Below are 18,657 nucleotides of genomic sequence, written 5' to 3' on the forward strand. Positions count from 1 at the left end.
GGAAAGTCTACTTGGTTGTTAAAATTATTTTCTGTAAATACTGAAAGAGATTCTCTGCAGTCAGATGTTTAAACATGATTTATAAAAAAACAACAGTAACTTACAAATGAGCAAGCAAACAGCAATGTGTAACAACTACAGACTGACTAAATTTGGGGGGACCATTTTTCTAACTTAATTGCCTTGCAGGTGGCATTTTGTAGAGATGAGAAATTTTGAGATCTAGATTAGAGTTATAAGTATTTCTAAATCATTACAAAGATAGATGGTTAGATAAGAATTATAAGAAAGACAAGGAATGTTCATTGATTAAGCTCATGTCAATAACTCTGTTTGTTAGTTGCCCTGGAATACACTATTACTTAATAAGTAGCTTGTTAGCAGGGTGCAAAGGATATTTCTCTTCCTTCTTCTTGTCTTTGGGGCAGGACACACAGCAATCTGTTTTTAGCCTTAAGTAAAAACATATGATTCTTTTCCCTGACTATTGATCTGAGCACGGGGTGAAAGAGTCAATGTATTGCCTATCACCTGCTCATTCCCCATCCCTCTGCCAGATACCAGGGGAGAAGCAGGCATGCACTTAAGAAATACCAGAACTCTGGGCAACCCTGACAGACTGGGAATGGTTATTTTTGGTACATCTAAATGGTGACACAGAGAAGAGACTTAATTTAGTTCTTGCAGTTTGGAAAACAGACTCTCCCAGCTACTGTTAATTCTCTTTAAGATGTATAAATAGGAACGTACACAATTTCCAAAGGAGCAGAGGTACCTTTTCTATCTTTGCATAAATGCTTTGAGGCGGTTCACATGCCTTCAATACTGACAGCTGGGATTTTCTAAGAGACCAAAGGAAATCTCTGCGATTTGGAGCTAAATCTTAAAAAACAGACACTGCAACAATTAACATTTACATTTGACCACAGGAGAGGAATCCAGAAACCCCAGTGTATTATCCAAATAGCTCAGCCATACCCAGAAAGAGTTCGCTTCCACAGAACAGGCTAAAAATGTCAGCATGTTGAAAAGGGAGTCACTTCGAGCTATGTACAGGGAACCAACCATTGACTCTAGAGATTGAAATGACGTTCCCGCTCTTTTCTAGGGTTTACATTTGGGGAGGTAGCTTTCTTTCCCTAAGAACTTGGTTATGAGAAAACTCACACAAAAAATGAGACTCCATTGTGAAGCCTCCCTCAGCTGATAGGAACTCAAATCCACTTCTGCTGCCCGGAACAGCACCGTTGCTGATGCTTGTGAATTATTCTGGGTAGCAGAAGGGCCTTGCAACTTTTCCTGTTGGAAGTGGGCTCTTGTGCAGTAAACAAGCCATGGTTTACTGAGCCAGACAGATAAGAAAAGGAGGAGCACCTGTAGGCTGCCCATCCCCTCACATGCAGATATGCACATATGCACTTACACATACACACACTGTGAGATTTTTGGTGTCTCAATTTTGCATTAGTTACCTAAATTATGGCTAAATCCTGCTGTGGGTTCCCAAATTCATTATTGGTTCAGCTCCTGAGAGTGTAAGTCCCTTGTGCTCCTTTGAAAATTACAGCCTACCTTTTTTCCAGGGCCGTGTTCCCCCACTGGGCTATCTAGAGCTGTGCAGGTGAGCACTGAGCATCTCCTTTGCTTTGGTAAGTGCTGTGTCAGATGGTGTTTCCATGTGAGGAGGCACCCCTTTCCCTTCCCAAGAAGTGCCCTCTGCAGAGGTGACTGATCTGGAGGTGGGGATGATGATGTAGAAGTTGGTATCATCTACTTGATATGTCTGTGGGGAATGGCAGCCACCACTGGTCTGTTCCCCAATGATGAGAGCTCTGCCCAGTTTCTTCATTATGTATACAAATTCTTCGGCAGCCCCAGCCGTCACAGCACTGGTGAGGATTATTAGCCCCTTCTGAGAGCCATACCTCTCCCCTGCCGGAAAGGACAAAAAGTAGCAGAATACGCATCAATTTTCAGAGATTTATTTGCATAATGGAGCAAGAGAAGCCAAGACACAATACACTTCATTCCCTACCTGCTATTGACAACCAAAGAAGTTTGGAAATTTACTTTGTACCTATGATGGTATTAAAGCACTTTTTACACTAGCCAGCCTCTATACTGTAAAAAAGACTGTCACCCTATGTGGTGCTCTTGTGCCATCAGTTTCTGATGCCATGCCATCAGCCATGAGCTCCAGCAGCTGGGAGGCCAGCTCACGGTTACTACTGCTGGCTCTTCTGTGGCTTTGACTTTTACAGGAGCTCTAGATCCCATCAGAGGAGTGGGATAGGCAGGTGAGGAAAGCAATATTTTCTACTGCTCCAGCAGGAATACTCAAAGCTCAGCCAGCAGCATCTTCAGTTTCACTCTCATCCCTGCTCTAGGAACATGGCTGTCATAGAGCTTGGCCTGCAAACTATGCAGGCAGCATTTTATGAAATTGTAATTATAGTGGTTTCCCACTGTCGCGGTTTAAACCCAGCCAGTGACTGAGCACCACAGCCACTTGCTCACTCCCTCTCTGGTGGGATGGGGGAAAGAATCGGAAGAGTAAAAGTGAGAAAATTCGTGGTTTGAGATAAGAACAGTTTAATAATTGAAATAAAATAAAATAGTAGTAGTAATAATAATAATAATAATAGTAGAATATACAAAGCAAGTGATGCACAATGCAATTGCTCACCACCTGCTGACCAATGCCCAGCCAGTCCCTGAGCAGTGGCCCCCCAGCCAGCTTTCCCCTAGTTTATATACTGAGCATGACATCATATAGTATGGAATAGCCCTTTGGTCAGTTTGGGTCAGCTGTCCTGGATCTGCCACCTCCCAGCTTCTTGTGCATCTCCAGCCTTCTCAGTTGGTAGAGCATGAGAAGCTAAAAGTCCTTGATTTAGTATAAGTACTACTTAGCAACAACTAAAACATCAGTGTGTTATCAACATTATTCTCATAGTAAATCCAAAACACAGCACTATATCAGCTACTAGGAAGTAAATTAACTCTATCCCACCCAAAACCAGGACACCCACAGGCTTTTTATAGCCTATAAATGGAAGCTGTTGCATGGCTTTTGTCCCAAGCCCTTCAACAAATACCCCTTTATTATTAGGATCTGAGCCAAGTTATCTCATTTTCTTACATAAACCAGCTGACAGGAGGAGAAGGTATTTTGCACCTTATTTTCAATATATCTGAACACGCTAGATACCTTTTGAGAGCTTAGTTCCTTTGAAAAAGTGGCCAGTGCATCATAACTGGAACCTGATAACTTGAAAACTACTCTAAACTGCTCTGAAAGTGTAATTCTTTAAGTAAGCTACAGTATGACATATAATTCTCATACTAAACTTTAAGAGAGGGTCCAATAGCATGGTAATTAATTTTCACACCATCTTTGCTCTTCTCATTTCACTATAGACGTAATATCCATTAGAAGACCCTTTTCACAGTAGATATATATAATACAGGATCAGATCCAGCTCCTTTGAAGTTAATATGAGTCTGCCTGTTCTCTTTGATGGGAACTGGAATGTGTCCATAGTAATCATATCCCCTAGCATAGTCCACCTCTGACTGCCTGGGAAAATAGATGGATCCTGAAGCCTGTGACAAAGTTTAACCATTTCAGCATACTCCAAGCCAATAATTGCAGACACCATGGTGACACCTTTGTTGGTACTGTCTTAGCTTTAAAGGGGAAAAGAATTAAAACTGATGTTTAAGGCTTCTTAGCACTCTAACTGCACTTTATGAGCACTGAAGAGCTCTGTTTCTTGCATATTGCAGCATCCCTTCAACTCCTATGAACAGCATGGTGGGGGGTGTGTATATGTGTGTGGGGTGTGTGTGATACATTGCCAAATGCTCCGAACTCACTCAGATGTGCAAAATATAGTGCTTTCCTTTCTCTCTTGCATTCTCTGGACAAACTGGGCTATTGTGGGTGTTTGCATCTACTGAAATAGTGGATTACACAGGTAGGAAGTGAGGAGCTACATAAAAAACTATGTGTGAGTATTGGAAGAGATATTACTAGAGGTCTAGGCAGCACAGGATTTATTTTTAATTTTGGCAACTTTTCAAAGCAACAAGTCACAACTGCTGTACACAGTATTCAGCTAAACTTCTGGGGACCAGTTTACAAACCTCCATGCCTAATGTACCCCATTCCTAGGAGCGATAAAATGTTATTTATAGATGGCATTGAGGGACATGGCTGAAATGCATATTTTTGTTTTTATATTCTCTGCACAGCTTGAGCTAATCATGGCAGGTGCTTTCACCAAATGAGTTATGGTGTCTAATGGCTCACTTTAAAAATACACAAGGAGGGACACCTGAAATGAAAAGCTACACTAAAAAGAAATTGTCATTTTACCTTTGAGCTGTGGCTGGGTCCATATTTCCTTTACTGAGTCACTGGGTCTGTCGTAAACTTTGTCCAAGAGAATTCGGTGTCCTTCATCAAAGAAGTATGAGCATAGGATTGCTATGGAAGTGGTGGAGCCTCCAATATTGTACCTTTTCAAAAATTAAAAATATTAAATATTTATTATTTAATGTAAATATCCCTTCCAAGTATTGGAATCTCAGTAAAGATATTTTAAGGGATATCTACTCAGTAAATATCCCTTCCAAGTATTGTTCCTTAACGACTGAAAGGGCTTATGGCTACATTTTGATACATTTACATTCATTCGCCCCTATCAGCATTTGCACATTCATCAGAGAAACAAAATCCCCTCTAAGAGTCTTGGACTGTTATTGCCCACAACTGACTTCAAAAGCAAACATAAAACTGAACTGTCTATTTTTTTTCTTGATTCAACCTGGAAATAATTCAGAAAGTAAGCAAAGACTCTTAATCTGCAGATAAACATCAGATTCTTGTTATTCTTCTACTCTGAATAACCCATGCTGTTACTGACATAGGCAGCATGAGTAAATATCTAAACCCTAATATATAAATGTAGATCCCAATGTAAGCAACACATGTTTGTAGAACTGATGTGTTCTTATTTCCTGCCGCAGACAATGAGAAGACTTGGTGTTTGGCACCTTATAAGATCTGGCCATTTCTTTTTGTGCCTAAAGATTGTGTTAGCTCCTTCATTTACGACGGTCATGTTTGAAAACTTTGGTTGTAGTTTAATTTCATATCAGTCTCTGCAGATTAAAATCACTGAAGAGCCTGTGTCATTGGAGAACCCCTGCTATGAATACACACAATGGAACACCAAATTATTTTTTATTTGTCACTTTTCACTAATACTAGAGCATGTACAGCACTGGAAATGTTTGTACCTTGCTCGCTAGTAGGAGATAGATACAGTGCTTTCCTGTAGTTGATGTTAGGAGTGCCTAGCACAGACATTCCAGAAAAAAACTGCTAGAAAATGAGTTTTGCTCAGTCCAGCCGATAACTAAGTTTATTTCACCTCCAAAAAAGGATTAGACAATTCAGGAGGCCTCTGTCCCGAAGAGTGAAGCTACCTCTTTATCCTGCAGCATTTGAGGGCTGTATGCTGGATTCCCACTGTGACTGGCTAGAACTGAAATAAGCCTCTTTAGTGTGTCCCAGATAGTGCTGTGCTGCCAGGAGGCCCTGCTACTGCTGCACAGCCCAGGAGGCAGCTAGACCCAGCAGAGCCCAGTTTACTGTAGCTGCCATCACAGCTGAAGTGAGTGGCAAGCAGGCAGCTAGAGCAATGCTGGAGAGCTCTTCCTGGGACTCTCTTGCATCTAGGACAGGGAAACTGCAGAAACTTTCATCAGTAATAATGACTGAGCAGTTGTTAGAGTTTTAGCTTAACTCTCAGAAGCAAGTACTTCCTTCATTACAGACTTCTTGTGTGACATTAGGGAAGCTGTTTAGTTTATCAATGTCTCTTCTCAGTGCTGTGAGGGTTAGAAATATGAAGTTTGTGAGTGGCACAGCTGTTTCATGAAGGGGAACTATTAAGGTGAGAGACATTATGCATTATGGTTAATCCCATGTAAAATTGAAATTATCAAAATATGAAGTTCATTAGTGGCCCAGCTGTCCCAGGGAGGGAAACTTGTAAGACAAGAAACATTATGCATTATGGTTAATCCCATGCAAAATTGAAATTATCATCAGCCTTGCTTTAAATAATAAGAATGGTTTATGGAGAATTTCAAAAGGTAAAATGTTTGGGGTTCTCTTTTATATACCTTCAGAGACTGGGTCTTTTGTGTGCACTCAAAGGGCTGGAAGTACATTAAATATAAAAAAACCCAAAGCAATCCAATAAAAGAGCTATAATGAGACCATTTGGTACCTGGGACATGATTTCTCCTTTGCTGTTTTATTGCCCCGGGCCCTGATATGAGTTTTAGCTTGGGAGAAAACCGGGGCAAGAAAGAGGAAAGTCCCAGTCCCATCTGAAGTCTATTGGACGATGGTGGTGCTTTTGCTGAATTTCAATTCAGTCATGGGTATGTTTTGTTGGTTGCTGCCCTGCCTCCTCTGTGCTCACATAGTGATATCTCTCTCTCTCTGCTTTCATCGCTGTGCTCATCTTTTCCTGCACATGCTGCAAATCCCGGAAGAATATTAAGAAGATTACCAAATATTGAGAGCCCCATGATGGCAATGGACATAAGTGGTTCTAGCATTAAAAATGAGTTCTTACAAAGGCCTTCTTTTCTTTAGTTGATATTTGTAATGTTCTGGGCTCACAAACATTAGTTCTGGATCAAAACAAGGGAATGACTTACCTAAACATTGTATGGGAAATGTATATTTGTGATATTCATCTGCTTTGATACCTGGCAACAAATGGATGCCATCTTCTGGCTCATAAGATCTGGAGCATTGTTGACACACTGGAGTGTCCAACAGAATCCTAAGTCGAGAGCAGGCATATGATGCTTGCTGCAGTAGGGTCTAGGAGTGCTACAGTACCTTTGAGGCAACACTACCTTTAAGCCACCTTTGTGCTCTGTGCACAAGGGTCATTCTGTACAGGGCTGATTTCCCAGAATAATTTAGCACTGCAGGTATGGCAATCCATATGTTGTAACACAGCCTTATGCATGGCCTGTTTTTTTGACTGTTCAATCACTTGACCACTGCCTGCAGTAAAAGATTTAATTAAGCCACATATATATAATTAATACAAAGCACATGCAGAGATAGGTTAGAAAGAAATCACAGAAAGAATGTGAAAGAATCACAGAAGGAAACAGATGTGATATCCAGGATTGCATTCTGCAACATATTCCCTAAATTTGCCTGTTTAGTTCTAAACATCTCAAGTGATGGTACAATTTATCTTGAGATATACTTCCAGACTGTTATTGTTTTCCTTGGCTGTTTTCCTTTTCTCATTTAATCCCAGCAATGTTAGCCTGTAAACAGGACAGTAAGCCATGTAAAGCTAATTCACTGTTACAAATAAAATGCTGTTTTGAAAGAGCTTTGGTTATTTGCCATTCAAAGGTTTACCTCATGTCTATGATTAATGCATCTGTGTGAACAATTTTCTTCCAAACATGCTCTACCAGTAGATCGGACACCTGGGTTAGAAGTTCACAGTCTCCAAACATATCAAATCTCAGATAGCCGATGTTGTTTTCAAATACATTCGTGTGGAATGAAAATTTAATCAGATCTTCAAATACTTCTGGGGAAGGGATCTGAAAGAGTTTGGAAAAACAAAACAAATCATTTGCTGACACTGATAGCTTGGCACAGATTTAAAAAGAATTATGTGGGTCAAGTTTAGTCCAGGTGGGACACATGTGAGGAATGTGACCAACTTTGAAGAACATAATGAATGATATTAAGATTTTTGCATATTAAACATAGGTTAGCATTGGCTGCTGCACCGTTTGCCCAGTATAGGGTGCATCAATAGCATGCCCAGAATCTGGATCAGGCCCCTATTTGTCAGGGCTCAGTCTATTTTTCAAAAATACAGGAATTTACTTGCACCAAAGAAGCTGAGAAGGCTACAAGAACCATCCCCTGGCCTGCAGCCTATTCCACTATGCCAGGCTTGCCACCCAAGCCCACTTGTTTCCTTTAGCAGTTCTTTCTAAATAAGGCACTAGGGACATTTATAATCTCTTGATTGGCCTCAGCTGACAAACAGCTGCTGGCTGCAGGTGAGGTTGGCCCCAGCCCCTCTTAATGAGCCAGTCCCTGTGATAGTGAGGAACCTGATGTGTTGGGCATGTGCTAGGATACTCATGAGGTAGACATGTGTTAAATCTCTTATATGGTGGCCATGTGCCCGGAGTCTCACGTGTTAGGCTGTGATTAATTTCATTTTGTTTAGCTTATGTTATTAAACAGCAGAAATTTTTTTAATAGCAATGTGTAGCCAACTAATAAAGTTATCCTAGTAACCCCTTCATGCATTGGAGTCATAGCCTGCTCCTATGGCCAAACTTATGTTTTGCATGCATGTGTCTGAAAAGGGAAGACTCTCCTTCAGCTTAAGGAGATAAGGCTTTGGGATATATACGACTTACATGACCTTCAGCAATTTGGCCTCTTCACCTCAGGGTTGCTGTGAAAATGATTTTATACTTGCTTCTGAATCAGTTGCCCTCTGCCATAGCTCAGCCCCAGACAATCCATACTTTTATACCCAAAAGAACAAGGAGTTAGCAGTGAGCCATGTGCTAAAAGGTGCTCTCCCAACCTGCAATATGCCGCAGAATTTAGGAGGCATTTGGGCTTTTTGCAACTGTAGAGGAGTCAAGCAATCTCCTGTCCTACATGTAGTGCTCTGGCCTGGGGTTGTGCTCCTGCCAAAAGTGGGTCTGCCACATCAGAAAGAGGGTTTCCAAGGTGTGTGAATGCAGCTGTACTTGACACAGCTCAAACACTTTACCTTTACCTGGGGCAATATTGCCCACTGTATCACACTTCTGGCTGCCCTGGGCTTCTTCACCATTCAGTGCCTTCTGTATGCCAAAACTGCCAAAATTTCAAACATTAATTTAAAAGCCCTGTTGGCCAGCAGTTGTTGATCTGATGGTGAGAACAAACTCCACTGAGTCCTTTTCTGTACCCTTCTTTCTCACTGTACCTTGTGAAACTAACCACTCTATTTGGACTGTAAACATATCAGTCCAGCGCAACTGAGTTTGTCATTTCCAATCCACTTCCCAGTGACAGCAATGCTCCTTGATCTGCCCACTGTACTTTGACTAACAAATCACAGTTTTGAAGAATATATCCAGCATGCACTGCATTGTTCTGACAGAGCTTATATCTGGTTCAGAGGTACTGGTCCCCCCAGGAGAAAAAAATCATCACTCATTGGAAACATCTACAAATAAAATTGATGTGTTACTCTCAGCCACTTACTAATGATATTTTAACTGAACACACAGATTTCTTAGCTCTGTCTCCAACAATAATTGCTAGATGCACACCCATAAGCATGTTGATTAAGAATAACCTCTGTCTATGGTAATTTTTTTTTCTGTTTGTTCTTTTACTGTGCTGCATCATATCTTTGTTAATTGAGAACTTCAGTACTTGCTAGCAGTGTTGCTAACTCCTGGAAATTCATTACAGATTTCAAGGTGGGCAAGTTGGTCTTAAAGCCTCAGGTCTCACGGGGTAAAATGAATATGCAAGGATCTCAAAGAAACTCTTCTTCATCTTCATGGCTGCAGGAAAAGGTATGAAAATATATGTATTCTAAAGGCTTTAAGACCAGAAGTCAGATGAAAGCACTCAGAATGTAATTTTGGGGGGGGGTGGGGAAAGCCTCCTAATTTTTAAGCAAAAGAGGGGAGGAGGCTGGGACTGACAGAAGAGAGAGTTACTGTCCTGGAAAACTGCAGTTCATGACACTGGAACATGGGCTATGTGCTGCTGGTACCTAAGGAGGTGAGTCCAACTTCAGAGAGCAACAGTTCACTCTCCTTTGGAAGGAAGAGCTCTGTTTGCAGGCCAAGGACAAGCTGGACAGGATGCGTCTAAGAGTAAGATCCTGCTGCTCACCCAGGCAATGTTTACATACAAATGACTTGATGGTTAAATATAAACCCTCAGGTGCCTTAGTAAGAACACTATAAGCAATGTGGCTAGACTAAAGGACCTCCAAGCTAACACTGCTTAAGCCAAGGAAGAATTGTTTTTCGTTAACTATATAGCGTCTCCAGTCCTATTCTGCAGTCTCCTTCCACAAGTGAGTGGCCTAACTAGGACAAGTAATGTGACACAAAATAGGACCTAGAATGCTGCCCTGGGACTCCTGCATGGAGTTTCATCAGTGGTTCTGCTACTGACACATACCCCAACCATGGGCAAACTACTTTTCCAACTGTGCCTCTCTTCCCTCTTTTCTCCCCTTTCACCTCTCCCCAACGTTGTTTTGTCTATTCAGATGGAAACTGTATTTTCATAGCTAATTTTGTGCTGACCATTGTAATGTAAGTCTGATTTCCATTAGGATTGTTAGTGCTGTCAACTGCCAGCTGTTAAAATATTATCAGCCAACACCCTTGTACCATTGCAAAACCTGAGATTGGTTTAAGAGCCATGAGATCTTGGGGGCTGGGTGGTGGGGTTGCGCCTTTCTTTCTTAGAATAACATTTGGGTTCCTTGAGTACCCTCACAGGCTGGAACGGAACCATCTATCCTAGTAGGTCCCCCAGCTCAAGGACTGACAGGATCAGCAATATCCCTAACAGCCGATTCTCACTTGCTCTTAAAAACACCCGTATCACTGGGTGATTTCCAGGCAATCCAGTCTAGTACGTCACTAGCCTTACTATTACAAAGATGTTTTTAACATCTAGTGTAAACAGTCTAAGTTCACTGCTTTCTACAGTTTAAGTGCATTACTTCTTGGCCTATTCACCACGGACAGGGGAACAGATTATTCTCTTCATATTTGAAATAGCCTCTTACGTATCTGAAGACTGTTTTCATGTCTCCTCTCAGTTTTCTTCTCTCTGGAATAAACAACTCAAATCTTTTAAACTTTTTCAAGATGACTCTTATTCAGTCTTCTCTTTACTCCTGTTCCTCTTTTCTGTGGTCTCCCTGCTTGAGCCCCATCTTTCCAGAAAAGCATTGCCCAAGACTGCACATAGTATACTCTAGCTGAACTTTTTTTATAGCTGAATGTAGCAGAAGACTTCACATCTTACTGATTATATTCCTCCTTATCCATTCCAGTTTGATGATTATTATTTTTTACTGCAACAACTTGACTCTATTGACTTGTGTTCAGCTTATGAACACTGAAGAACCCATATACTTTTTTACAGGACTCCCCCTAAACAAGCTGTTTTCCTCCCAGAGCTGTGCAGTCAATTATTCTCACCCTAGAAACTGTGTAAGAACCTTCCATGTGTTCTTATTTAACCTCATCCTGGTTTTCACAGATCATTTCTCCAGTTTTTTCAGAACTGTATCTTTGAATTCTAATACTGCCCTCCATGGCACCAAGACAGCCAGGATGGGCAGGTTACCACAAGCAAAAGCTGAAATCCTCTGGGATGGTGCTGTGGAAAGGATTAAAAGAGGTTATTTAAGGCTCTCAGTCCCAATTGAGGGAGTGCAGCGCAGAGTGAGAAGCTGTACTTTCACCCTGCAAAGGGCGGCACTGCACAGCAGCATGTAAGCCTGCTCTGACATTACACAGCTTGTAACATACTCATTGTAAGCCAGTGAGCAGTTATTTTCTAGTCAATGCCCTGGAAGATTACATTTGAAAGGAAAATTTGAAAACACAATTCATCACTAAATTTTGATTTTATCCAAAACCCATTGAAAAACCTTAAAACTAACAGCCAAATCTACTGTAACATGAATGACAATGGAAAAAAAACGAGCACAAATGGATCTCTTTGGTGGGATTGTAACTGCAAACGTAGCTGCATTGAGCTTGAGTATCAGGATCAGAAGATGAAAGGTACTAGAAAAAGAACAAAAGTGATGAACAAAGTGTCATATTCTTTTCTGCACCAAATACAAGAAGCAAGCATGAATTGCAAAAGGTGAAGAGTCAATGAGAGTTAAACACAAGGCATTTTTTTGGCTTGCATAAACTTGTATAGTTCCACTGACTTTACTGTGGTTACATTAATATAAATCAGCATTGTATGTGCCCACGACAATTTTTTTCTACCTGTTAGCAATAGACGTAGCAATCTGATTATCTACCTTGACACTTTGAGGCTGAGCATTTTGATTTCACTCGTTAATGAAGGGACATAAGCAAACCATACTCCTTTCTGGTGAAACATCTGTAACTATTGCCTCCTTCAGGAAGGACAATACTTGCTATAGTTGCACATTATTTATCTGGGAAAAGGGGGACTTCAAATGCAGGAACAATTTCTGTCTAGAAAGGATTCCTTCTTGTTTTTTACTCTGATCATAATTTTCAGCTGCTTATCTAAAACGTTAATACAAAAATTCTCTTAGGTGTGAAGACTGCATTCAAAGTATTGGGGCATTATCAAGGGGCCAAAAGAGTCACTCAGGGAGACTCTTGTCACTTAAAATTGACATAACACATTTGCCAAAATCAAGCAGCAGTTCTTCCATAGGTAGTCTACAATACTCAGATATTAATGAACACAAATGTTTCAGTATGGAAAGGAAGGTATGACTGGAGGGAGAGGCAAACAGGAGAATAAGTAGGGATTATTGAACTGCACATCAGGAAGTTCACAGAGCTCTGCCTTATAAGCAAAACACTATTTTCTGAATCACAAGCAATATACACATTTGCCTCTGGGAAGTCTGACTTTGGAAAGTGGCATTTATGCAGCAGACAACTCTGGCTAGCATTGACCTTGCTGCTGTCACAGAGGAGACATATTCACTACCCTGTATTATGCTTCAGCAGCTATTCTAGTGTAGCAGATGCAAAGGTCTACATGCATTTCACTTGTCTGTCTCCTATGTCCCATCCCATCCTTCCTGCAGTTATTCATCATCACTTTCATTTAATTGTGTTGGATCTGCTTCACTGTCAAGGTCATTATCAAGAAAATCCCACTGTCAAGGGAAAGGGTGGCTTAGAAAGTAGGTAGCACAAGAAAAAACCTAGCTCTTAGGTTTCTGAGGAATAAATGTGATACAGATTAAAAGGGCCACTATGTCCATGTATAAGACTGTCAAAAAAAAATAAATTACAAATGCAATTAGTGCCACCATGTAAGCTTCACTGCAATCTTCAGGCATTTGCTCTCTGGGGTATTGGTATGGGGTACTCCTGAAATGTTCCACAGAAAGCATCCCTCTTGGCCCTACAAAGCCAGGCAGGAAATGAAGGTACTCTTGTTGCCCAGTGCTCTGTGGAATAGGTGAATTTTGTTTTACCTCCATCACAAGGAAAAGCCTTTACTTCAGTGACTTCAGTGTCTTCATTCAATCACTCTCTTTTGCCTTAAAATGTCTTAACACAGCTCTCTTGTCTCTCTGCCTCCCAGTTTCCTCAAGCTCTATGAAGGAATGCATACACCTTTGGAAACTATTTTAGCCTCCTAAGAGACCTGTGCTTCTCCTCTGCTATTTATACATTCTTTCCCCTTGAAGAAATCTCAGCTTTGTCCCAATTTTCATCCACACTGATGTGATTTCCTTCTTATGGATGTATCCCCTGACCTCTTCCAATCATTTTGCTTAATGAAGAACTGAGGTAAACAGAGGCATTAATTAATATAACGGCATTTCTTCACTATCTCTATCAGGATCAGAATTTCATGTCATGTGACAAATAAGATATTTGTCCTGTATATCCTGTTCTCGACATTCAAGGTCTGAATAAAGTGAGGTTTGAACAAGTAAAAATAGCCAGCAATATCCATTAAGAGTTGTCAGTGAAAACAGTGACTAATTTGCAAGATGGGCCCACTTTGTAGAATGGGGAGAAATTATGATGTATCACTACTGATATGTTGCTAATAATTTAGCAGGGAGCTCTGTCAAAAACATCTTTAGAGTGAAGTTTTCTACACCCAACAAATGCAGGACAGAAAGAGAGTGATGGAATAGAAAAATCCTTCAATTAAGTATTTCCATTTAAGCTTAGAGGCAAGAATGGGGCCAGCATCTCTTTGTTAACAAACTTGAAAAAAATGCCCTCCCCTGGCATTGCTTAGACTTTGTCCTTGACCTTAGTGTTGGAGATAATACCACAAAGGTCATGCCTACTTTAAATCATGCATGCCAAAAACTTCAGAGGGTGGAAGCCCACAGATTTCCTCCCCCAGGAAACATTTAATAGTTACCTGACACTTTGCAAAGTTCATTGCAAAGGCAAATGCATTCTCTTCAAAAAGTAATTTTATGAGTCCCTGGAGAAAAGACGTCTCTGATAGCCATGCTAGAGCAGTAGCCAGAAAGGAGCTAACTTCATCCAAGAAAGGGATCAGGTTATCCTAACCCCCCCTTTAATTTGAAGATGGAATTTTAACAAGTGCTCCTGGGAGCTCCCTCCAGCACAACAATGAACAAGAAAGATTGCCAAGGCAGACCAGTGTATAAATACCCAGGCTCAGAACAAAGCACAGACTGTTACGCAAACCACACAGCAAGGGCAAAAGTAGATTATTAAAAATCAATTTCTCCCTGGGGTCACCTAACTTCCACCCAGATACTTCTTCCAAAGTATTTCTAGGTCACTGGGAAACTGTCTGATGCTGAGCATGAGATACAATTGGAACTTTCCACTGTCACTACCAAAGGAGTTGCTTGTTATTCTGGTGTCATAGAAGGCAGGTACAGCAATTTTATATAGAAAAATCCATTAAAGAGTATGTGGTTGCATGTTTTGCAGGTGTATGCATTTAATCTGTTCCAACCAAATTTTTCCTAAATTACAAACTCGGTTTGTAACCAGTAGTGCATTAATTTATTACAGCTTGAAAAACCATAGCATTGAAAGAGCGGGGATCACAGAGACAATGAGATATCTTCCCTCTAACTGTGAAGCCCTGCGTATTTGCTTGTGGCAGATGGTGACTGAAAGAGATTCACAGCCTGACGGTTGTTCCCAAAATGCATGCATCCAGAGCCACCATCTACTACCACAAGCTACTACCCTGACTTGCCTTAGTGTCAGAGAGAGCTCAGCCTCCAAAACCCACTCAGGCACTGGCTTCTCTTCTGGGTACAGGGAAATCCTGGTGGGTTTATGATATGGGCCAGAAACAAGACAAGATATCTGACTCAGTGCTCCCATTCTAGCTGGCATCAGTATAGCTGGGTACAAGAGAACTGTACCTGTTTTGGCATGATCCCTGGGATGCTGTCCTTGGCATGTTCAGGGATGTAGAGCAATTTCAGGTGCTCATCATCAGAAAGAGCTTGCAAGTTGGCAGTCACCTTCCTGGCCAGCTCCTCTTCTGTATTAAACCTTTTATAACTGTCTTTTTTGATGTTCTTGGTGAGGTTGGATGCTATAACAGTCCCAATGTCCACAAAGGCATAATTATCTGCCACAAGCTTGCCTACAGTTTGCAGTGTCTGTGGCACCTGGGCACGCAGGTTGGCAATGTGCTGAGCTACAGCCATGGCTTCACTGGCCTGGATGGTGATGTGTGGCTCCACGCCAGACACACTCCATACTTTGCCAGTGACTGGGCTGAGCACCACTTGGCTGGGGATGGAGGCATATAAGGAACTCTTACCAACACGATAAATGCCCACTGACAGGGAACCACCTATGGTGGGCTCACCAATAACTGTGGCCCGGTGTAGATCCTTCATAGAGCGAGTGAAAGCTTCTGCAGCTGAGCCACTCATATGGCTTGTTAGGATGTAGATGTCCTTGAGAGAGCCGTATCTCTTGCCGGTGACTTGGGGGAGAGTCCACACCTCTGTGCTGCGGGAGGTACTACGATCAAAGACAGTGTAGAGGTGTTGCTGAGGCTCAGGCTCAAAGAAGTAGGAACAAAGTACTGGGATGGCAGTGGAGTAGCCCCCTGTGTTGTACCTCATGTCAATAATCATGGCATCCGTGTCCACCAGCTTGTTCCATACCATCTGCACCAGCTGGGGCCCAATGGCCTTCACTGTTTCTGCCTCAGCCATCATATCAAAGCGAAGGTAGCCCAGGTTGCCTGGCAATACCTCAATTTTGAAGAGTGCTTCAATGATGTAGCTCAGCTCCTCAGGGCTGGGAATCATGTTGGGAAGCTGTTCTTCAGGTGTTGGTTCTACATGGCTGTGGAAGACATGAAGGCGATGGTCCCCCGAGGCCTCCTGTAAGTCACTGGTAAGCTGGGAAGCCAATGTCTCAAAGTCTACAGCTGATCGATAACCTCCTTGGGCCCGTTTGGTGCTGAGCATAGCACTGGCCTTACCAGCCACTTCTGGGATGGCATAGTGAGCCTCTAGGAGTTGCCCGGTACCCTCCAAAAGTACTCCCATGTTCTTGTGGAAAGCTAGCACCTCTTCAGCCTTCTCCAGTGCATCCTCAGCCAACACTATGGCATCAGGCACAACTCCTCCGCCCATCCAGCTTTCCCCATGGTTGTCAATGAAAGTGATAACAGGAACTGTGACAGTTAGACCATGGGTTATTCCCTGCTCAGGCTGCAGCAGAGGGAAGGTACGGGTGTGTGAGAGGCTTCCTGCTGTGATCTCACCAATCAGTGTGGCACGGCCCAGGGACTGCATGAGGTAAGCAAACTCCTCAGCAGCTGTAGCAGTGTGGTGGCTGGTGAGCAGGTAGATGCCACGCTGAGCCCCATAGGGCTGGCCCAGCAGTTCTGCCTGGCTGTTGTGCTCCTGTGTGTGGTTGCTGCGCCTGTCATAGGTTGTGAAGAGATGGACGGGGCCAGCAGCAGGATCTTGGAAATAGGAGAGCAGCACAGGCACAGCAGAGGAGGAAGGGCCCCCAGGGTTGTAACGTAGGTCCATGATCAAGTTATCTGTATTTTGGAGCGGCTCCCACACTTTGTTGACAATGTAAGGTCCCAGCTTAGCAAGCACAGAGGCATCTGCAAACTCATCAAAGCGCATGTAGCCAACATTGCCTGGCAACACTGACACCTTGAAGACAGTATCCACCAAGGCATGCAGCAGTTGCTCATTGTCAGGTAAGTTGGCTGCCACTGCAATTGGTTCCTCAGCAGGCAGGGCAGCAGCTTCACCTGGCTTCATGACTCGGACCGACAAGCGTGGGTCCTCAGATAAGGTCTGCATCTCAGTGTTGAGCTTGGTGGCCAGGTCCTCTGCTGACTGCACAGAAGAGAAGTCAGAGGTGACGAGGTGCCGCAGCAGCGCTGGCACCCGCTCCACTAAGCTGTAATAGTCCTTTAATATGTTTGTGAGGTGGCTTAGGGTGCCAGGCACTGCTCTGCGCACTGCCAGGATGTCCAGGGATTTCTGCAAGGCTTGCTCTGCCTCAGTAGCCACACATGGCATCACCCCACTCACCTCCCAGGTCTGTCCACCGCCACTCAAGGGGCTCACAGATCGTGACACAGGAACCATCATATAGAAATTGGAGGGGCCAATACGCAGCTTCTGGATGTCCAGTGAGCCTCCAGCTGTCTTCTCCCCAACAGTGATAGCCCTGTTCATGTGCTTGAGGATGTAAGCCACATCTTCAGCCACTCCTGTGGTGTGGCGGCTGATCAAAACAATGACATCCTTGTCTTTGCTGTACCTCTCTCCCAACACCTTTGGCAGTGTCCATATCTCTGTGGTGGTGTTGGAGGGCCGATTGTATACAGTCTCAACATGCAGCATCTTGTCTGCTTCATGCAAATATGAGATGATGAAGGGGAGGCCGGAAATCTGTCCCCCAGTGCTGTGACGAAGATCTATCACCAGGGCAGATGTCTCTATCAGCGTCTTCCACACCTTGTCCACCAGAAAAGCTCCAACTTTCTGCACAACTTCCTGTCCTATGATATAATCAATCCTCAGGTAGCCAACATTGCCCTCCAGCTTGTCATAAGTGACCACATGCTCTATAAGACTCAGGAGTTGTTCACGGGTTGGGGAAGCCTCAGCTTCTTGTTTGGGAGCTGCATGCAGTGATGGCTCATAGGAAATCACCAGTCTTGGGTCATTCAGAGCACCTTGCACTCCAGCTGTCAAGACACTGGCCAGCATTTTTGGATCTGAGATGTCCAGGATCTCCCCGCTCTTGATTGCTTGTTCAATGGCTTCTTGCATTCCCACTAGGTTTTCAGGATAGCAGTAGTTATCCAGAAGGACTTTAGCCATGTCCAGTACTAGAGTTGGCTGAAAGATTTCCTCAGCAGGTACGCTGCACATTATCAGTGCTGAAAACAGGAAGAAATGTGTCCTGATCATTTTGTCTTTGTATGGAATAGAAAAGAAGGAAAGAAGTCAGAAGCTCTTATTGATCAAGATGAACGTAGCTCTCTGATGACTCTCTGTTTGTGAATCACACTGAAATCCCTGTGTTGAATCCAGGTGCACTGAACAGATAAAAATCTTTTATCTGCATTAAACCTTTAATCTCATTAAAATGGAGTGCATCATACGAAGTGCACCAATAGATGATGTTCAGCTCCTTACTACTTCACAGTCCCCTTATGAAACAGTAATAAACTTCAATCATCAAGGAAGATCTTTCTGGCAGTTAATTGTTTTCAAAAGTTAATGCATTGCCTGTTATAAGCTGGTCCTGGCTTATCCTGACAGTGGATTGCTTAAATGC

The 18,657-nt window shown here is 42.7% G+C and overlaps 1 protein-coding gene across 1 annotated transcript; it reads right to left on the reverse strand.

Moving 5' to 3' along the window:
- Positions 1-1,603: 1,603 nt before the first annotated feature.
- RBP3 (retinol binding protein 3) lies at positions 1,604-18,287 on the reverse strand. The gene is made up of 4 exons (XM_072871123.1): positions 15,240-18,287; positions 7,475-7,665; positions 4,382-4,524; positions 1,604-1,932 (listed from the first exon to the last, which is right to left on the reverse strand). Exons 1-4 carry the CDS (start codon positions 18,285-18,287, stop codon positions 1,604-1,606), a joined length of 3,711 nt encoding a protein of 1,236 aa, XP_072727224.1.
- Between the last annotated feature and the right edge of the window lie 370 nt (positions 18,288-18,657).

The sequence above is a fragment of the Ciconia boyciana genome, chromosome 8, assembly GCF_034638445.1.
Source record: "Ciconia boyciana chromosome 8, ASM3463844v1, whole genome shotgun sequence".
NCBI classification, from domain to species: Eukaryota; Metazoa; Chordata; class Aves; order Ciconiiformes; family Ciconiidae; genus Ciconia; species Ciconia boyciana.